This window comes from Camellia sinensis, chromosome 7 (assembly GCF_055761805.1).
Source record: "Camellia sinensis isolate YWXY chromosome 7, ASM5576180v1, whole genome shotgun sequence".
NCBI classification, from domain to species: Eukaryota; Viridiplantae; Streptophyta; class Magnoliopsida; order Ericales; family Theaceae; genus Camellia; species Camellia sinensis.
In genome coordinates, this window is record NC_138967.1 from 183,056,074 (window position 1) to 183,077,697 (window position 21,624).

At 30.3% G+C, this 21,624-nt stretch overlaps 1 protein-coding gene across 1 annotated transcript; it reads right to left on the reverse strand.

Annotated features, from left to right (window-relative positions):
• Window positions 1-841: 841 nt before the first annotated feature.
• OCT4 (organic cation/carnitine transporter4) lies at window positions 842-16,402 on the reverse strand. Its single transcript, XM_082880077.1, has 3 exons — window positions 15,884-16,402; window positions 2,233-2,753; window positions 842-1,759 (listed from the first exon to the last, which is right to left on the reverse strand). The coding sequence occupies exons 1-3, from the start codon at window positions 16,302-16,304 to the stop codon at window positions 1,106-1,108; spliced, it is 1,596 nt and encodes a 531-aa protein (XP_082736203.1). The 5' UTR covers window positions 16,305-16,402; the 3' UTR covers window positions 842-1,105.
• Window positions 16,403-21,624: the final 5,222 nt, after the last annotated feature.

Here is a 21,624-nt window from a genome sequence, read left to right on the forward strand (position 1 = left end):
CAATTTATTTCACTACTATTTACTATTTATTACAATTTTGTTGTTATTATTTCAAATTTAATTTATTGGGTTGTGACTCAACACTCGTATCTATTTTGTGACCCATCTAGTTGGTTTAGACCTTTGTAATGTTGATCTTTTGATGATGGAGTTGATGACTATATTAGTGGCTATAGGTTTTTAACCTTTGTAACTCTATTCCTAATGGCTAGAGTTGATGACCTTATTGATGTTAGTCTTCATGGTTAAGGCTCTCATCTACTAGTGTAAATAGAGGTCTTTCTCCTTCAACTTAATAGGTTGTTTTTAGAGAAGTTTTTATGATAAAAAATGAGATAGTGTTTTGAGATAATAAAGTTAGAGATGGCTTTCATGCCAAAGAAAACTTTTCCCATCTTTTTTGTGCTAACCCCTTCTTTGGTTCTTGTTAGAGAGAGTGTTGTCATTGTCAAATTTGCCAAAACTATTTAGAAGGTGCTTCTGCACGAGTTGGTTTTGACCATTGTATATTAGGAGACAGACGTCCTACACTTATCGGGAGGCGGTGAATCTATTTTATGGAAACTATGATATTACACAGGTTTCGATTTGTATCCCTTATCTTTCGTTCTTCAAAGTTTTAAATTTAAACTTTTTATTGTATATTATTTTATATGTCCATGTAAATCCGTCTTGTAATATGTTCTATGATTTAATCTAGTTTTTAGTTTTGTCTGTATTTCATTCTTTAACTAAAAAACAAATTGGTTTTATCATTTCTATTTAATTTTATTTTATATATTTTTCTAGTATTATTAAGAAAAAATATCAACAATCTAATCTTTATGATAAACCCATGATAGAATCATAAAATCCAGGCAATGGAAACTGGTAGAAGAAAAATAGAGGAGGTTCAAGTTACATCTACCTCAAACCATTGCAGTTTGGAGAGAGAGAGAGAGAGAGGAATCACTGAATTCCCCATTTTGTGAATTTTACATTCTTCGTTGAAAATTGAAATAGTCCGCTTCCTACCTTCCCGCTGTGAAAACGAGACCTTGCTTTCTAAACCTGACCAAGTTGAGTTACAAAAATCAAAAAAAATAAAACCAAAAAAAAAAAAACTCTAAGCATTCTCATTTTCTGCATTTTCCCCCTTCTCTAATCCGCCCATCGTGTCATACAACGGCTTATTCAAAGTCTCCGGCAGACAAAAAGCAAGCAATCCCCCGGCAATGCCACACACCCCAAACACTGCAAAAGGCAACCCACCGCCCAAAACCACCACAAACGGCGTCAATATCGCCCCCATCTGCGCTGCCTGCGTTGCGCATCCAAGTGCCACATTTCTAACCACAGTGGGAAACAACTCCAATGTATACACAAATAACAAATTATAAGTCCCAGCCATCCCAAATATCCCCAAAATGCCACAAACCATCCTGAGCGACTTCCAAATCCCAAACCCGCCCATTAAACCCCCTATAATGCAAAAAAACCCGCTAAACCATTGCGTCCCAATTGCCAATGGCTTCCTCCCAAACCTATCTAATAAAAGCGCAGTTAGCAAAAATGCTGGCATTTCTGCAACTGCATTAAGAAAAACATTCAGGTACAGATTGGTTCCGAGGTTTACGACGTTTAAGCTCAACCCATAGTAAACGACCGAGCACAAGAAGTTAATGGCGACTGAGAGAAATAACCGGACACGGGTCAGGGGCGATCGAACTACGTCTATGACAGAACCTGTTATCGCCTCGTTTGCAGCTTTCGCTTCAACCTTTTCACAGGCAAGATACATGCATAAAAAAATTGAGTTAGTTTTTCTACATTACTAATTGAAGTGAATTTTTTTTTTTTTTTTAAATATAAGCGCAGTTAAAGAAGAATTTCACGAGGAAAAAATAAATAAATCTAACAATTATTTTTATTTTATATATATATATATATGTATATATTTAAAATTTTGAACCTTTAATTAGATCTTAATTTATAATTAATTAAGCCACTATTTTAAACTATTTTATTGATTGATATAATATAGTAAATAAAAAGAATACATAGCTTTTGACTTATTAAATTAATAATAAAAAAGAGTAACATGTACCACTTATTTTAATAAAATCATTTTAATGAAATTAATGTTATAAAGTAGCACGTTAAACAATTTGATATCATCTCATTATATATTATGATATATTAATTTTTATAAAATGAGAACATTGTCTTGTTATGTGTTTCACAAATACTAACCTTCTTGTTGGTGGTGGTGTTGTTGGCCTCCTCGTCAAGGGCAAGGGAGACATCCTCTGGGAAATGTTTTCCGTTAACTTTTGCGATGTTTTGCATGATTTTCATGGCTTCATTGGTTTTTCCACGTATGAGGAACCATCGAGGGGACTCGGAGATGAAAGGGAGGATGATGACGAGAAAGAGGATGGAGGGGATAGAGGTGGCAATGTAGAGGGCACGCCATGATTGGAAAATGTAAGCTATGCCAGATAGGAAGGCAATTCCGGTGGAGAAGAAGTAGAATGTGGACATGCCAGCAACGCCACGCTTTGAGAGGCCGACGGGTTCAGTGGCGAGAACAAAGGCACAGAGGCCAACACCACCAGTGCTGAAGCCAGTAAGGAAACGAAGGAGAGTATAAGTACGGAAGTCTGGGGCGAGTGCTGTTAAGCAACCGAATATGGCATTTAAAATGCATACGATCGTGAGAGAGCCTTTTCGGCCTAGGATGGAGTCAGAGAGGTGGCCAAATATTCCAGCACCTGAAAAAACATAGTAGAGTCGTTCATTGATTAATTTGATCTTTTGTTCACATAAAATTTATATAAAATTTCATACTAAAATGATGTGTCAATGACAGTTTTAGATTTATTAAGGTGGTCCCACTCCCAATTTAAAAATATATTGCAATTATTTTATGTCAAATGATAAGAAAACCGAGTAAAAAATCTATTTGAATCACAAGATTTGGTGAGAGAGTGTAACAGAATCTCAAATTGGTGAGTTTAAAAGTGCCAATTGAGTAAGCCTAACTTGAACTTTACAGCCCAGCCTCAAGCCCAAGACCATGAGTTTGAATGGGTCAATGGGGGACACGTGGGTGGGCTAAACCTAAATTCTTAAAGTTCAGGCCCAACCCATGGGTTTATGGGCTTAATTCTGAATTCTTTTGGGGTTACTTTGAAATTTTATTAGAATAAGAATAAGAAATTACAATACAAATTTTACAAATTTTAAAGTGCATCACGAGTAAATGAACCAGGCTTTGGGTAGCCCAACGGGCATTTTACTTTTTAGCCCAGGTCCAATCATATATTTTAGCGTCAGATTAGGCCGAACTAAAATCAATGGACCGGGCCGGGCCATTTGTTATTTGCCGCATGAGTAACACATTGCCTACCATCTAATCAAGTTAAATATTCGTGTATTGTGACAGATTAAATTTTTAAGGAAAATGCTATACAAATATTTTTTATTTTACTTACAAATAGAGATGCCGTGTATTATTGAAGCTTTCTTTTGACTTTGAAACAAGCTTCATTTATGATAAAAAATAACTCATCATTCAAATTTTTATGGGTAAATTATATTTTGTCTCTTTATGTTTGATTACTTTTTTATTTTGATTTTAATTTTTAAAATTTATTTATTTTTTCTACTTTAGTCTTTTATATTTCAAATTTTTCTTAGTTTACGTCCAAGGTTATTTATGTTCAAAATTAGACAAAAAATATCATAGTATATAACATAAAAATATATATTATTATATTAAAGTTTAAGTTTATATAATAAATTTGATATATATATATATATATAATAAAATATTTTTATGCCACGAGATTGTTAATGTGTCATTTTGTGTTCAATTTTTAATAGAAATTAGTTTTTAGGAATAAATTGAGAAAAACTTGAAATATGAAGGGCAAAAATGAAATTTTTTTGGACCTTTTAAACATTATTATCTTTGCAATGATGACATGCGAGGTGTCATCTAATTTAGTAAATTTAATTTAGTTTTAAAATTATGATTTGAATGTTGGGTTGTATTTTAAAAATAAATTTGTTTAGTTATGAATTTTAAAAAGAGTTTTGAAATTGTTTTAATTTTATTTTTTTAAAATATTTAAAATTTTACTTAAATTTATTTTTTTAGAGTAATTTCTTATCGTAAGTATATATATATATATTTAATGTACTTTGTATTTACTACAGTTGTGTGATATTGTTTTTAAATATTTAAAACTTATATTTTTTTATTTTAAAAATTTTCTTATTTTTTATTTTAAATATTTCATTTTATTTTTAAAATTTTTTGAATATTTTATTTTTAAAAAAATTTCTTTTAAATTAAAAAAAAATTAGATCGCTCATATATATCTAAATCATAACAAATTATTTGACCAATACTTAAAAAAATAACAAAAAAAAAAAAATGCGTTAGTGTTAACAAGTGTTTTTGAGATTTTTTTTAATATTAAAAATTATGCAAACAGTATAATAATAATAATAATAATAATAATAATAATAATAATAAAAAATGTTTGAGAGCAATGAAAAGTGTTGTGTGTCTAAACAAGACTCTAATTTAGAAGTATTATGTGCATATCTATAAATGCATTAAACGGATAAACTGTGAGCGTTAATTCTTTTGAAGCAATATTTCATTCCATTCGTTTGGCAAAAGTTTTGAGACTTTTTTTTAACTTAGAATTAAAAAGTTCGTTTAGATTGCCTTTTTTTTAAATTTTTGTAAAAAAAAAAAAATTATAATTTAAATATAATATTTTATTTTATTAATTTTTAATTTATTTTATTTTTTAATAGTTATTTTAACCCTAACTGACTTTGCCAAATGAAGTCATTGTCTCTTAAAATTTTAGGACAAAACTGTTGCTTTTCATTTGGATTGATTTTTTAATTTTTTGACTTTTTTAACCTAAGATTAAAAAGCTTGATTTGAAAAGGACTTTTAACTTTTTTGACTTTTTATAAGAGAAATCTATATAAATTACAAATTACAGATGTAAGATCTATACAAATTACATGTATATAAATTCTATACTCGTACGAGAGATTTAAGACTATTTTGAAAAGTAAGTTATAAGTTACTCCTTAGATTATAATCTACTTCACTCTCTCATATAAATCAACTTTTAATGATCTTTTAACCAAAAAATAATTTTTAACCATCTTTCTAAAATAGCCATTATTAAAAGAATTAATAATTTATTTAGCTCTCCAGTATAACTCAAAAGTATCTGAACAATCACATGTGAATTCCCCTTATAGTTTCACACTTTTGGAGTGTTTTAAAAAGTTAATAAAAAATTAATTTTGACTTTTTTAATCTATTTTATCTTTTTATAAATAAAAAATATAAGAGGTAATATGACTCAAAATTGATAAAAAAAAAGTTAAAAATTGACTTTCTATTTTCTTCTAAAAACATCTTTATCTCATATTTGTATACCCAAAAAAATAAAATAAAATAATGGCCCAACGTGGCCAAGTCCTATTTATTCACACCAACCAAAGCTTGAAGTATAAATAAAATTTTAGAATTAGTAACTCACGCCCACACTGGTCTTGGTGGATCTCATCATTATAGCAGTCCCTTAGCTCATCAGGAGGAGACGGGTGTACAATTACTACCAATAAGGCCTCGTTTGGCAAGAGGCTATTTTAGTCAATTAGTCAAAAAGTTACTAAATTAGTCAAAAAGCCAACAATCCATACCAAAAAGTTAAAGATTCTCTTTTCTCTCTACTTTTTGCACATCTTTTCGTAATTAGCCAAAAAGTCATCCCAAACATACAAATTTTTTTTACCTACCTTTTTAGCCAAATAGCCAAAAAGTTACTAAATTAGCATGTTCCCAAACGAGGCCTAAATAGGTGCTATTAGCTCATTAGGAGGAGAGGGGTGTACGTTACTACTAATAAATAGGTGCATATATATATATTAGTGATATCAATGCCCATTGGTTTAGGATCTTCGAGGTATATTTTTTAATTTTTTATAAAAAAATATATAAAAAAATTGAAAAACTGAATTAAAAGAAATAAAAAAAAATATTGATAAATATTAATTAATGTAATTCAAATAAATATATATATACAAATTTTTTTTTTTTAAATTCATGCTAAACACTATTAATAAATCTAAAAAAATATATATTTAATTTTATTTTAAAAATATGTATATTATGCGTTGTCCAAATAATAAATGGTCTTATCCATCGGACCGAAGGTTTTGAATTTGAGTCCAACCTCCTTTTTATATAATTTTATACTTAGTCTATCACCCGTGCTATGCACGGGATAATTATAGATATTTATATTTGTTTTAAATTTTTTTTAATATATAAATTATATTTTTTAAAATTTTTTTCTTTTCACTAACCATAATGTATGGGGAAAGTTGAAAAAAGTATTGCAGTAACTATACACGAATTGTATCTATAATTATTTGTATGAGAGGATTTTAAATGGTGATTAGGAGATTTTGACCAAATCAATAATTGCAAGCATGATATGTGGATTGAAAAAAGTTAATAAATGTTGATTAGTGGATTTTGACCAAATCAATAAATGCTGAGTTTTTTTTTTTTAAATAAAAAATTTTAAAAATTCAAATTGGGATATTGAAGCTCCCATAGGTCTTGGGGGTTAAAAACTCTATTTTGCTTAATATATAGTATAGATATAGATAGATAGAAAGATATATCTTTTTATTTTTATTTTTATTTTTGTATGGTTTCTATTCGGGTATTTTTTTTTCAATTTATTTAAGATAGAGTTGTGGGTATCTTTTTTTTAAAATTTAATTTATCTGTGGTTTCCATTTGTTTTTAATTATTATTATTTAGGTAAGTTATGATGTGAGTTAGATATATGATAGACATGTGAGTTTTATTGATTTAAAGTTTATTTAGATAAGCTTTAAAGATTTTTTTTTTTTACTTTTTTAGTTCTTTTTTTTTTTTTGTTATGTTATAATATAATATATAAAATATAGGTAGATATCTACAACTTTAATAGAAAATATTATCTGATTTTTTTGGGAAGAGAAAATGAATGCAAGTTCTAATATTTTTTTTTTTGAAAATTTGTGAGAGAGGTTAGGATGGAGAGATTATGAAATATTTTTATTATTAAATAAATAAATCAGTCAATAGTTTTTTTTAATTTATTTTGTAAATTAAAAATCAATAATTTTGAAAAATTGATTAATTTGTCCCATTAAGTGATTTAAAATTTTGATAGATATACATAAAAAAATACATAATTATGTTATTAAATCATAATTCAAATTTAGATGGTTTATCTTTTTGAGATCTATAGCTAAATTCTTATCTCTTTTTTTATTTTTTTTTTATTTTTGTGTGTAACCATAGTATATGAGAGAAATTGAAAAGGGTGTTGCAATAATTATGAAAGAAGTCAAAAGAGATTGTGGGTTGAGAGAAGTCAATAAATGCTGAGATTGAATTGGGAGAAGCCAATAAATGCTGATGTTTTTTTTTTTTAAATCAAAAATTTAGAAAATTAGGATTAGGAGATTGAACTCCCATAGGCCTTTGGGGTTAAAAACTCATTTTTACTTAATATATAATATAGATTTTAAACTATTTTTAAAAATCAAAATCTATTATATTATATGTCAATACCATCTCAAGCCTCTTTGCTTTATTTATAAATAAATATATATATATATATATAAACAGGAAAGATTTTAAGAGATAAAAGTGTAGGCTCGGAGAAAACAAATTTATAGAATGGAGAAAACTGTAATAAGAAGGAACTATAGAATTCTCAAGAAAGGTCAGTTTAAGAAGAAAAAAATAAAATAAAGCAAGTTTTGAGAGAAAGAAACATAATTCAAAACCCACGAGGTTCACGTTCCTTTCACATGCTTTGTGACTTTCAACAAACCTTTTTCATGATAGAAAAAATTGCACAAAACATAGATAAGGGTTTGTGTAACTTTTAACAAAACTTTTCATAACCACATAAAAATAAAAATTTTAAAAAATCATAGAATATAAATAAGTGATTGTAAAATTTCTCGTCCGTTAAATTTTGCACTTATTGAGTAATTTTAAGTTAAAAATTGATCATCAAAAAGCAAAAATCAAAAATCAACAACACTAATTCTCTAGATTTCAAATAATTAACTTTTCAACTTATTTAAGTTATTTATGCAAAATAAAAGCTAAGGACAAGCTCAACCAAATAGTTTGACATAAACTCTCAAAATTAAAAATAAGAAGAAGCTATGAACAACTCATAAACTGCATAAAATAGCTCCTTTGCAAGCTATGTTTGATGTTTATTAAGACCATTAATTTAGAGAAAAAAACATTGTTATGGTTATTAAGATATTACACTACATACATGTAATTCACGAATGTTTTAAAAATTTCCAGTGTAATTACAAGCATTTTTTTTTTTTATGTATAATTATCTATAATTATGTTCTCTTTTGCCTAGCGTGATGTTGGGATTCAAATTATCGTTGTGTTATACATCTCATTTCTCTATTTCTACAGACTGAAAAATAAACAAAAAAAATCTAATAAACATTCATTTTAGAGTTTATCTAATGGATCAAAGATTTTTCATATCCAATGTTTATAATCATGTGATTAACAATGCATTAAATACAATGTAACAATAAATTTTACAAAAGATTCTCGTGTCTAACTAAAATGAATTTATAAATTTTAAAGGTGTTATCGAATAGCATCCCTTAATCTCTACAAAAAAAAAAGAGCAACCCTATATAAATTAATATTATTAAAATAAATAATGCTTCAAATTTCAAAATTTTATTATCACATAAGAAAAAATGGGCATCTCCACTTAGCCTTCGTTTCACATAAGTTAAAATGAGATTTTTTGACTAAAATAGTCACAAAAAGATAAAATAAATTTTTGAGAGCATTAAAATAAAATGTCACATCTAAGTCATAATTATTTTATTTTTTCTCTCACAAAAATTAAAATAACCAAAAAATTTATTCAAACTAAAATAATCAAAAAAATTAAAAAACTAAAAAATCAACCTTAGATTGTTTAGTCAAACTGTGATTACATATTTGATTTTGATGAGTTCTCAACCATTCAACTTCCATTGTCGGCTAGTAATAGAATACAAAAAATGAAAAAAGTGATTCACCCCCCAAAAAAAGTGAAAAAAGTGGTCGCTGCACTTTCTAACTTTTCTCCAAAGCATCTGGATATTCTGTCACATTTATCACTATCCCTCAAACCTCCTCAGAGACGTGTTGGTCACACTCATCCCTCTCTCTCCCTCTCCCCTTACTTTTTTTTTTTAATTTTTTTTTAAAATTTATTTATTTACTTTTTTTTGTTGTAATTATCATTAAAAAAAATGGAACATGTCAGGGCAGCATGAGATTGTTTGGTAGATATTTTCAGTAGTCTCGATCCTCTTTTTTGTTTCTATTTAACAAGTTGTTAGCTTTTATTTTTAACATTACAAAGTAAAAAATAAATTAATTAATTTGAATGAAAGTCTTTCTATGATTACAAGCACAAAGATTTTGTTGATTTTGGTCCCCTTTTTTACGAGATTTTTGGAAAGATGTTGAGGCAGCGAAATATACGGGAACTAGATATCGTTCTGGTAGACGAAAGGAACTCTCGAATTCACGAGAAAAATAGAACCTTAAATTCACAAGAAAGAAAAAATATCTCAATATTATTGATTGAATGAATAAAAATTATTTTTACTATGAGACTTAGATAGTTATTTATAATAAACTAAATCTAATACTTGTAAGAAAAATAATTTTAAAATAAATTTGAAACTTAAATAAACCCAATTAGGAAACCTAAGAAAATAAGAAACTAGAATTCTAAACTATTTAAAATCCTAGTCAAAATCTAATTCCAAAATAATAAAATTAAGAAACTTAATAATTCTAAATTATTTATACTAAATTACAAGAATCCTAATAATATATCAAAAATATTAAAACTTAAAAATATAAAAATTCTTAAAACCTTGTCCTGAAAATCTTGTCCTACATCAGACTCTTCTTCTTTGAAAGAACTCGTCTTCGAGTTCATATTAAAGATCTGTCATCGTCCATCCCAAATAAAAAGATACTTTGAATACTTCAGTTGTTTGTCTCTCTTCCGAACATTATATGCAGAGAAGTCAATTTTTTGAAAGTTATTCTCTATATGCTTCAATTGTTTGACAAGATTAATAAGACAAGCATTGAAAATCAAATTAAATTTCTCAACACCAAGAAAATCAACGAAGGGTATTTTATGTTGATGTTGGATACTCTTTAGACTTTGCTCTGTCTTAGATTCAGTTGGACATTCAATTATCATCTTTTGAACATCAATTGCATCCTCAATCAACTTCTCTGGTGCACATGTCAACTTTATTACCTCATCTTTAATTTCTTCTTTTTCATTGAGTTCAACTAGATCTTCTTCTTTTGCGATCTCATAACTATCATAATAATCAAGAGATCATAGTTCTGCCATTAGAAGCTCTTGGTTACCTTCAACGTTTTTCTCTTGCTTCACCTTTTCATCGTCTTCTTCAAACTTCTTGATCAAAGTAATTTTAGTGACATCTCTTTTATCAATTTCAATGTTCTCACCATTGTTGCAATCAACTTGATTATCTACTGCAATTGAATGTTTGTTTGGGTCTTCAAAATTTTGAAACATTTTGATACTCAAAATCTTTTCTTCTTCAATGTGTGGTTGAGACAAATTTGTTGACCTACAAGACTTGATTGACCCAAACTTGGCAGAACCATAGTCATGTTCCTCGAATAATTTGTATTCATAATTCCATAATAATTATTGAATTGCGAAGAATATTGTGAATCAAAATTACTTTGGAACAACTGTTTTGATTCAAGTTTTCTTTGATATTGTAGATACAATATTTGCCCATGATTTGTTTGAAGGAATCTATAACTCATCAACTTCTTCATCTTATGCCACGTCCTAATAGGTTGTTTGTATTGTCGCCTTCAATCATATTGCAATTGTTTCCACCATGTAGAAACATAACCTTCTAACTTACGTGCAACATATTTGGCTTGCTTTTCTTCAGATATTTCCATACACAAAGAATTTGTTAACTTTGCGAAACCAATAAATAAAATCCTCGACATGACAAGAAGCATTAAAATAGGGAGTTTCTAGTGGTACTTGATGATTTGAAAAGTCATGATTGATACAATTATTGCTATTGAACACATCACCGAATTTTCGTTGTCGCCTTACCGACTGATACTCACCACCATAATCTTCGAATAACTCATCTTCAGATTCGTCCTCACTATCATATTGATAACGAGAAGATCGTCTTAAGACGTTGTGATTAATAGGCTGGCCTTGGACAAATCCCATAGCGCGGTACCTATTAATGTTGTGACTAACAGGTTGGCCTTAGGCAAGTCCCTTGACTCGAATCCTATTAGATCTTTCTCTACGATCATCGTCAATAAAGCTTGTGCTTCATCTTTCGATGAATGACATCGAGCTCGGAGAAACCTTGCTCTGATACCACTTGACGCAACGGAATACATGGGGACTAGATATCATTCTAGTAGACACAATGGACTCTCGAATCCACGAGAAAAATAGAATCTGGAATCCACAAGGAAGATAAAATATCTCAATATTATTGATTGAATGAATAAAAATTGAATAAAAATTTGTCTTTATTATGAGAAATTAGGAAACCTAAGAAAATAGGAAACCAGAATTCTAAACTATTTAAAATCCTAGTCAAAATCTAATTCTAAAATAATAAAATTAAAAAACCTAATAATTCTAAATTATTTATAGTAAATTACAAGAATCCTAATAATATATCAAAAATATTAAAACTTAAAAATATAAAAATTTTGAAAATCTTGTCTTGAAAATCTTGTCCTACATCAGATGTATTTAATCGACCTGTATACTGTTTAAATTTTGTACAAGATTTGTGGAAAGAGGTATTTAATGGACTTGTACTTGGTTTAAAATTTTCAAAATTTTGTTTTAGATTTTTTTTTTTTTTTTTTTTCAATCCAAACACTATTTCACTTATCATTTTTATATATCTACACAAATTCATTAACCAAAAACAACTTAAAATTTTTTTTGAATGTGTTAAAATTTTATTCTTTATGTAATATTCCTCTTTGTTATTTGTGAGAATTTATTTTACCATCATTGTAACTACTTGAAACATATAGTTGATGTGTTAATGGAATTATATTCCCTTGTCTGAATAAGTTTTAATCAAATTACAGTGTTGTTTGGGAAGTGAGTTGACTTTTTGACTTTTTAAATTTTTTTGACTATTTTAGTCTGGACTAAAAAGTTTGGTTTGAGAAGGACTTTTTGACTTTTTTGACTTTTTTAGAGAAGAATGTAATTATTATGGGTTAAATATATGTTTTTGTTTGTTGTGACTAAAATATCATATTTTATTTTTTGTGACTAAAATAGCCAAAATAACTCTTCCCAAACGGAGCCTACCTAAATTTTGATATTTTGTTAGTATAATTAATTTGCATGATTTTATTCTTCATTCCTACCTCCGTGAGATTTTCTTCCTTTCTAAGTTAAATCCAATTATTAATCGAATCTAATAAAACATAGACCCAATTAATCCTATTATTAATTTCCAAAACAACAATGCTACAGGGCCCGAATTCCTCCGCCCCGAATGCCCCTAAACCACGAAACGACGTCGTTTCGTGGTTTTAATTTTTTTTTTTTTTTTTTTTTTTTCCAGCAGAAGAAGGAGACGAAGACGGAGAGGGGGAGGGGGAGACGAAGACGGAGGAGGGGGAGGGGGAGGGGGAGGAGGGGGACTGGAGGGGGCCTAAAAAATGGGCTGGAGGCGGAGGCGGGGGGCGCGGCGATCGGCGATGGCAGAGGCGGCGATCGGCGATGGCTGAGGCGACGAGCAGAGGCATGGCGAGCAGAGGCATGGCGGAGGCGACGGAGGCGGAGGCGCGGCGATCGGCGACGGATCGGAGACGGCGGCGACCCCTCTCCCTCTCCCTCTCCCTCTTTCTCTCCCTCTCCCTCTCTCTCTTCCTCCGCTTCCTCTGCGTCGAAAATGGCAGAAAAAAAAAAAAAAAAAAAATTCGAGCCACATTCGAGCCAAGCCATTTCGGGCCCTCAATCATTTTTCTTTCCAAAAAGATAATAATATAAGAAACTCAAGCCATAAATATAATTTTAAAATTTTCGAGCGATAATCTCAAAGCCTATTCTTTTAAAACCAAAATAACAAAATAATTTTTAAAAATCATATTCCCACGTATTGACCATCCATCCATGTTATTTATTTGTGTAAATATCATTTACCTATTCACTTACTTATTTACATATCACTTATATATTCACTTAATCTACTCCTATAGTACCACCACGCTTCACACGCAACTCTGATGTATGGGCTATGGTGCTAAGGGCATATGCTGTAGGCGTATGTACTGTTTGCTTGAAGAAATTAATGTTGTGTTGGCTGAGAAACATGCCGCCTTGTAAACTAAGTATGAAATTAAGGCCTCGTTTGGGATGCTACCTTTCTAGCCAATTAGTTAAAAAATTACTAAATTAGTCAATTAGCCAATTACTCATACTAAAAAGTCAACAATTACGGCTTCTCTCTACTTTTTGCACAGCTTTTCGTAATTAGTCAAAAAGTCATCCCAAACATACAAGTTTTTTTTACTTACCTTTTTAGCCAATTAGCCAAAAAGTTACTAAATTAGCCTGTTCTCAAACGAGGCCTAAGTCCTAAGATGAAAGGATGATTCTGTTGGGTATTTCCAATCCAAACTTGAGATAAAGGAAACCATTCTATATGCTGATCTTAAGAACCTAGATGATGAAAACTAATCTGTGCTCCATTGATGCAATGTGTATATGTCTATTTAATGCCACCGACTATACTAACTAAAACTAAGGCCCCGTTTGTTTTGGGAGATAGAATAGAGGGGATTAATAATGAAGGGATTATTAATGAGGGGATTGATAGTGAGGGGATTAGTAGTGAGGGGATTGATAGTGAGGCGATTAGTAGTGAGGAATTGTTAAATTATTTTTATATAAAATAATAAAACAAATAAAAAAAATGTAAAAAATTAAAAATTATATTTTAAAAAAAATTTCCCATATATAAAAAATAAAAAAATTTCTAATCCCCTTACTATTTTCTAATACCATCTCTACCTCTTCCTTACCAATCCCCTCTCCAAGGATATTAGTAATACCAAGAGACTAATAGTCCCAAGGCCTTTTTCCAAAACAAATAAGGCTATTACTAATACCTTGATATTAATAATCCCAATACCCTCTCTTTCACCCAAAACAAACGGGGCCTAAAATTGTTAAAGCTGTGCTCCATCCTATTCACTTACTTAGACCATCTCCAACGGTGAACCAAAATTGATATCAGATTTAAATTTTGATGAAAAATATACTTTTCCATGCTCCAACCGTTGCATCAAATGAATATCAAAATGAGAAATCAGCAAAAAAAGTATCAAACTGAGAACAAGCTCCGGATTTTACCAAATCACTGTTACTGACCGTTGAAAGAGATACATCGGTTGCCCGGCCGGTTGCCCGGCCGGTTGACCAACCGGTCAACCGGTTCCCTTTGAAATAACTAGGTTCAAACCGATCAAAAAAGGTTCAAACAGGTAAAAAAAAAAAAATTGCCCAAACCGGTCGACCGGTTGGTCAACCGGCCGGTCGACCACCCGGTCGACCACCTCCCCAATTTTGCTTTGATGCTCACCGTTGGAGCGCCTCGTATCAAATTGAAAAAATCATTATTTTTTTCATCAAATTTGATGAAAAAAGAAATAAAGCGTTGGAGATGCTCTTACATATCACTTATATATTCACCTAATCTACTTACCTATTCCTATCACCACTACTAACAACGATAGCCTGACCGTTGACGTTTTCAGCAACTTTTTCAATAAATTTTCTGATGCCGCCAGTAGTCGGCGTGTAGTGACCTAGCGACAGTGAGAGAAATCCCATATTTCTCCTAGAAATGAACTTATTAACACCAATTATTCCATAATATAATACATTTAATTCCACCATATTAAAAAAAATATAAGACCAACCATATTATCCTCTAAATCCTTACCAACCCGAGAACGAGGCAATATAATCACTCAAAACTAAAAAAAGCAATAAAACAGTATATCCATCGCCATGAACTCCAAGATTCCCCTTTGAGCAAAAACTATTAAAATATAGTAATAAAAACATTTGTATTGATGTTCATAAAACCAACACTCTAATTTTAAAATAAAAAGTCAAATAAAAAAATAAAAACCCAAACAAGGCAAAATCCACAAATATAGTTATTCTATACAAAGTGGGTGTATGAGAAGTGAATTTTTTTGTAAGTTTTTTTAATTGTAGGATATTATTAGAGAAAAATTTTTTTGTACTTAAAAAATAGTTGAATTTTTTTGTGGTTGGATATAATGTTTATGAGAGAAAAAATAAAATGATTATGAGATTTGATGTGATATTTTGTTTAAATTTTTTTTTTTTTGATTTTATAATCAATTTGTCTTTTAATGAAAAAAAAAAAAAATCCTACCCAAACACGCCAAAATCGAATCACAGAATTAAACACAACTTCATTTAAAATTTGAAAAAAAACTCTGACATGCAATGTAATTCACACATTAATAAGTTCTCCATGGAAAAAAAAAACTCGAGATTTGTTTTTGATTTTGTGATTAAATTTTGTTGAATTAAAAAACATTACCATAAAATAAAAAATTAAAATTAACAGGAGAGAGAGAGAGAGAGAGAGAGAGAGAGAGAGAGAGAATCGGACAACTCACCGATCATGCAGCCGCCGAAGAAGAGAGACTGGACCAACCCAACCTTATACTTTTGTCCACAAATCAACCCCCACTCCGCCACCGTAGAGCTCGCCGAACCGCCGATCCACTCCCACGAACCGGGTTCTAACCCACAAACAGTTCCAGAACCGGTCGAGCAAGAACCTGGGATCAAGCACCTCCACTCCGGTTCACGGTCCGCGAAGATCATGACCATGGTGTGAAAGGCCTCGAGAGCCCAAGCCAGGCTTGTCAACACGAAGTGCCTTAATTGCCAGACCCCGAACTCGCCGCAGAACCGGTTCAACATGTCGTCGATGCACAGCTTCTGTTTTCCGGCCACCGGTTCGTCGGCTTTTTTCGACGGTGGGATCAGCGGGACGCTGAGATCCGCCGGAGATGAAGACGACGTCGTTAGCATCTTCTTTATTTTTAATTTTTTTGGTTTTTAATTTTTTTTTTTTTTAAGAATATTAGGGTGAAGAGAAGAGGACGGTGCTAGAATGGAATTGGTATATACTAATTTGTTGTGATATATATAATTGCGAGAGCGCAACTGTGGTCTGAACATTTGACACGTGGAGGCGAATCGAGCCTTTGATTGGGAGTGGTTATTTGGAATATTTTACACACCATTTATTATTTAGGCCTCGTTTGGCAAGAGGCTATTTTAGCCAATTAGTCAAAAAGTTACTAAATTAGTCAAAAAGCCAACAACCCATACCAAAAAGTCAAAGATTCTCTTTTCTCTCTACTTTTTGCACATCTTTTCGTAATTAGCCAAAAAGTCATCCCAAACATACAAGTTTTTTTTACCTATCTTTTTAGCCAAATAGCCAAAAAATTACTAAATTAGCCTGTTCCCAAACGACCTCTTAAAATTTTGTCAAGCTATTTCTAAGAATTCGAACAAAAAATACTGAATTTCACTGTTTTAATTAGTGAATATTAAATTAGAGGGTTTTTTTATTGATAAATCTCATCTAGAGATGTTCTATCTCAATAAGTCCACAAAGAAAAATTATAACCTAATTAGTCACATGTGTTTATACTTTTATTTCATAAGGTCATTTTTTCCTGATTTATATTTTTTATTGGATTATTATACTCTTTTTTCTATATGTTGATATATATTATATATAAAATAATATACATGTTTCCTTCTGTTTTTGTTGTGGTAGGATTTCGTTCCTATAAGAGAGAAGACGACGGCACATAGTTCGCGGCAGTGTTTCATTGCGATACGGTTTCATTCCTGTAGAAGAGAAGATGACGATTTAGAATTTATGCTCTGTTTTTTTTTTTTTTTTTTTGCCATAGTTATGATTTCAGCCAGAAATCAAAGGAAGAGAAAAGGATTTGAATAAAAAAAACAGGGGTAATGGCTCACAAACTTGTTCAGTAGATTGACTAAAACACACATTCAACTGGATTGAATCAAAGGAAAAGATGAGATGGATTTGAATACTTGTTCTTTGAAGGTGGATTTAATTTGATTTGGATTGGTGGAATGGTGAAATTACACGGGTTGTTAATGATAGTAATATGATGGAGCTGAAGATGTGGGTGATAATTTTTTGTTTTCAGAGAGATTGAGTTTTTTTTTTTTGGATTTATAGTTCTATTGCTGCCATTATTTTTGATTTTTCTGTCAATCAATGTGAATGTTCACATTTCATATTGTTTGGAAGCTTAAGAAATGAGTGTTAGAATTGTGAAGAATGAGGTTTTTGATACAGTAATGTAGCTTTCTTTATAAAGAGATGAGGAGTGCTTGGTTTGATTTGGATTGTTGTAATGGTGGAATTGTAAGAGGTGTTAATAATAGTAATAATGATGAAGATGGAGACGAAAATTATGAAGATACAGAGGAGGATTTGTGCGATGGTTTTTTTATTTTTTGAGAGATTGAGATTTTTGAATTTGGAGAAGACAAATACTGTGCTTTGTTTGATTACATTGTCTTAAGGTTAGTATGTAATAGATGCATGCCATTTGTGATTGGATTTATATGAAGGGTTGTATGCTCTGTTTTTTGCTTCCAATTTCATTTTCTAGAATTGATGGACATGCAAGTTTTTTTTGGTTGTATGAGATTATGGATTTTGGCTGGTTATATGGTTGAGTTATGGCTTTGTTTTTTTAAATGTGGTGAATATTCACATCGCATTAAGAATGTGAATGTATATGAATGATTGTATGATCTATTTCTTACTTTCAACATCATTATCTAAATTAAATTTTGGTTGGTTATATGGGATATGGGTTTTTCCTGATCATGTATATTGTGAGGTATGCATGTGTGTGATGTGAATATTTACATTCTTGTTACCATTGACAGTATCAAAGTAGTTAACATGAATATTTATATCACTGTAACCATTCACATTACCAAATCATTTATGTGAATATTCAGATTTGTATTATGAATTGTCATTGTGAGTGTTTTTTGCTAGCAAACGGGATTTTGTTGTGTATATTACGATACATGCATGGGCGCGGTGTGAATATTGACATGTTTGTTACCATTTACAACATGAAAACATATGATGTGAATATTCACATCATCTGCAATATGCTATTTGATATGAATATTCACATTCTTGTTACCACTGACAACATCAAAGTAGTTAACATGAATATTTATATCATTGTAACGATTCACATTACAAAATCATTTGCTGTGAATATTCAGATTTGTATTACGAATTGTCATTGTGAGCGTTTTCTGATAGCAAAACGGGATGTTGTTATATATATTATGATGTATGCATGGGTGCAGTGTGAATGTTGACATGCCTGTTACCGTTTACAACATAAAAGCATATGATGTGAATATTCACATCATCTGTAACTATTAACATCATCAAATTATTTGCTGCGAATATTCACTTATGTGTTAAGAAATATGATATTCACACCAGTTACATTGTGTTACAATAATATTTTAAGTAATATTCACATCCATGTGAATGATCAAACACGAAATAGGCCTCAAAATGCATATACATATATTGAATGAAAAATTGGAGTACAAGCATTGATACAGAATTGATTTACACTTAAGCTAGTCTGCTCCAATATGTCAAAACTATTGATACTAAATTGTCTTAAATGTGGATAACAATTATGGATAACAATTACAGGTGGACAACCCCCACCTATAGGTTTTCATATTGCACTGTCTTTGTGTGATTCAGAAAAATGTGTACAATGAGTCTCTTATTTGACACCATTTAAAGCGATTAAGGCTGTCAACAATTTTCTCACGGTATACATGCCCCCAGATGATGTAACACACTGCGGGCCCGCAATTCACCCTGAAGATGCAAAGTTGTTACTGTTAGAATTTGAAATTTAGGTGTATATAATGGTTATGGAAGATGTGTACAAATTGATGTAAGGCTTACCATTGGTTTGTAGTCATTATCAATATCTAACAATCTGATGTAAATATTGACATTGTGTACAATAAAATTCAGATTGAACCAAAAAAGAGTTGACAACTATTCAAGATTAGGGGATTTTCATCAACAATCAACAATACTAACAACTTTGTTAATATCTACATCATATTCCATTGATAACAGGAGGTGAATATTGACATTGATGTTAGAATGTGAATATTAACATTATGTTCAGAATGTAATTATTTCATCACCATCAACAACCAACAACATTAACAAATCTGACATTGACACAAGGGAGGAGATAGTGAGTGCATTACAAAAGAGTGTACTACACATGACAATTTAAGACAAACAAGTCATTACCAATATATAGCAGTCTGATGTAAATATTGACATTATGTATAATGAGATACATATTGAACCAAAAGAGAGTTGACAACCATTCAAGATTAGGAGCTCTAATTTCTTTATAACCATTAACACACAATAATACAAACAACTCTGTAAATATTTACATCATATTCTATTGATGTTAGAAGTTGAATATCTACATTATACTGATAATGTGAATATTGACATTGAAGTAGATATTTACATTAATGTCAATATTTACACCATATTCACCTCATATTTGATCACCTTTTAAATATTATACAGATTATGTATAATGGAATACACATTGAACCAAAAAAAAGTTGATAACCATTCAAGATTAGGGGCTCTAATTGGTTTATAACCATCAACACGCAACAATACCAACAACTCTGTAAATATTTACATCATATTCCATTAATGTTAGAAATTGAATATCTACATTATATTCATAATGTGAATATTGACATTGAAGTAAATATTTACATCAATGTCAATATTTACACCATATTCACATCATATTTGATCACCCTTTAAATATTGTATAGATTATGTATAATGGAATAGACATTGAACCAAAAGAGAGTTGACAATCATCCAAGATTAGGAGCTCTAATTGGTTTATAATCATCAACATGCAACAATACCAATAGCTCTGTCATATTCCATTGATGTTAGAAGTTGAATATCTACATTATATTCATAATGTGAATATTGACATTGAAATTAGAGATGTGAATATTCACATTATTGCTAGGATACAAATAGGAGTGAGACAACACCAATATATGTTGATTTTTCATATTGACACAAACAAAATTTCACAACATAAAGGAAACAACACATGTGAAATGGCTAGCCTTAGAATGTGAAATGGCTAGCCTTAGAATGTGAATGTCCACATTGATTGTTACTCAATAACAGATAATCAACAAACAACACAAACATTGATTGTTACTCACATTACTGCTAGGGTACAAATAGGAGTGAGACAACACCAATATATGTTGATTTTTCATATTGACACGAACAAAATTTCACAACATAAAGGAAAAAACACATGTGAAATGGCTAGCCTCAGAATGTGAATGTTCACATTGATTGTTACACAAACATTTGAGACTACGAAACTGAGAATAAAGCAAATAATCAACAAACAACACAACAAACATCATAATGTAAATTTACAAAATGGCTAGCCTCAGAATGTGAATGTTCACATTGATTGTACTCAATGACAAGAGAAACAATAAGATGCTATTATTTACAACATGCCTACAAGAATTTACATCGAACTAAAACAACGTTGACAACCATCCAAAATTAAGGTTGTAATTATTTGATCACCATGAATAACCAACAACACCAACAAGTCCGACATTGATATAAGGAGGAAGATACAACATACACCATAATGTAAATTCATAAAATGACTACCCTTAGAATGTGAATGTTCACATTAGTTGTTACTCAATAATAAGAGAAACAATAAGATGTTATTATTTACAACATGCCTACAAGAATTCACATTGAACTAAAATAGGGTTGGCAACCGTAAAAAATTGGGTATCAACACCAACAAAAACAACAATCACAGAAAAATTGAAAAAATAATAACAATAATATGAACAACACATGCGAAAATTCACATTGAACCAAATAATCATTCGATGATTATACAAATAAAAGAAGAAAAAATATGGTGGCTCACTCTGTTTTCTTGGAAAGAAATAAATGGTCAAAATAGGTAATTCACATCAACACCAACAAAAACAACAATCACAGAAAATTTGAAAAAACAACAACAATAATTTGAACAATACATGTGAAAATTCACATTGAACCAAATAATCATTCGATGATTATGCAAACAGAAGAAGAAAAAATATGGTGGCTTACTCTGTTTTCTGGAAAGAAATAAATGGTCAAAATGGGTGATTCACATCAACACCAATAGAA

Excerpts from the sequence above, each read along its gene's own strand:
- OCT4 (XM_082880077.1), bottom strand. The coding sequence starts at position 16,304 with ATGCTAACGACGTCGTCTTCATCTCCGGCGGATCTCAGCGTCCCGCTG. Across the intron at positions 2,754-15,883 it reads CTTCGGCGGCTGCATGATCG|GTGCTGGAATATTTGGCCAC; the intron begins GTGAGTTGTCCG and ends ATGTTTTTTCAG. Across the intron at positions 1,760-2,232 it reads ACACCACCACCAACAAGAAG|GTTGAAGCGAAAGCTGCAAA; the intron begins GTTAGTATTTGT and ends GCCTGTGAAAAG.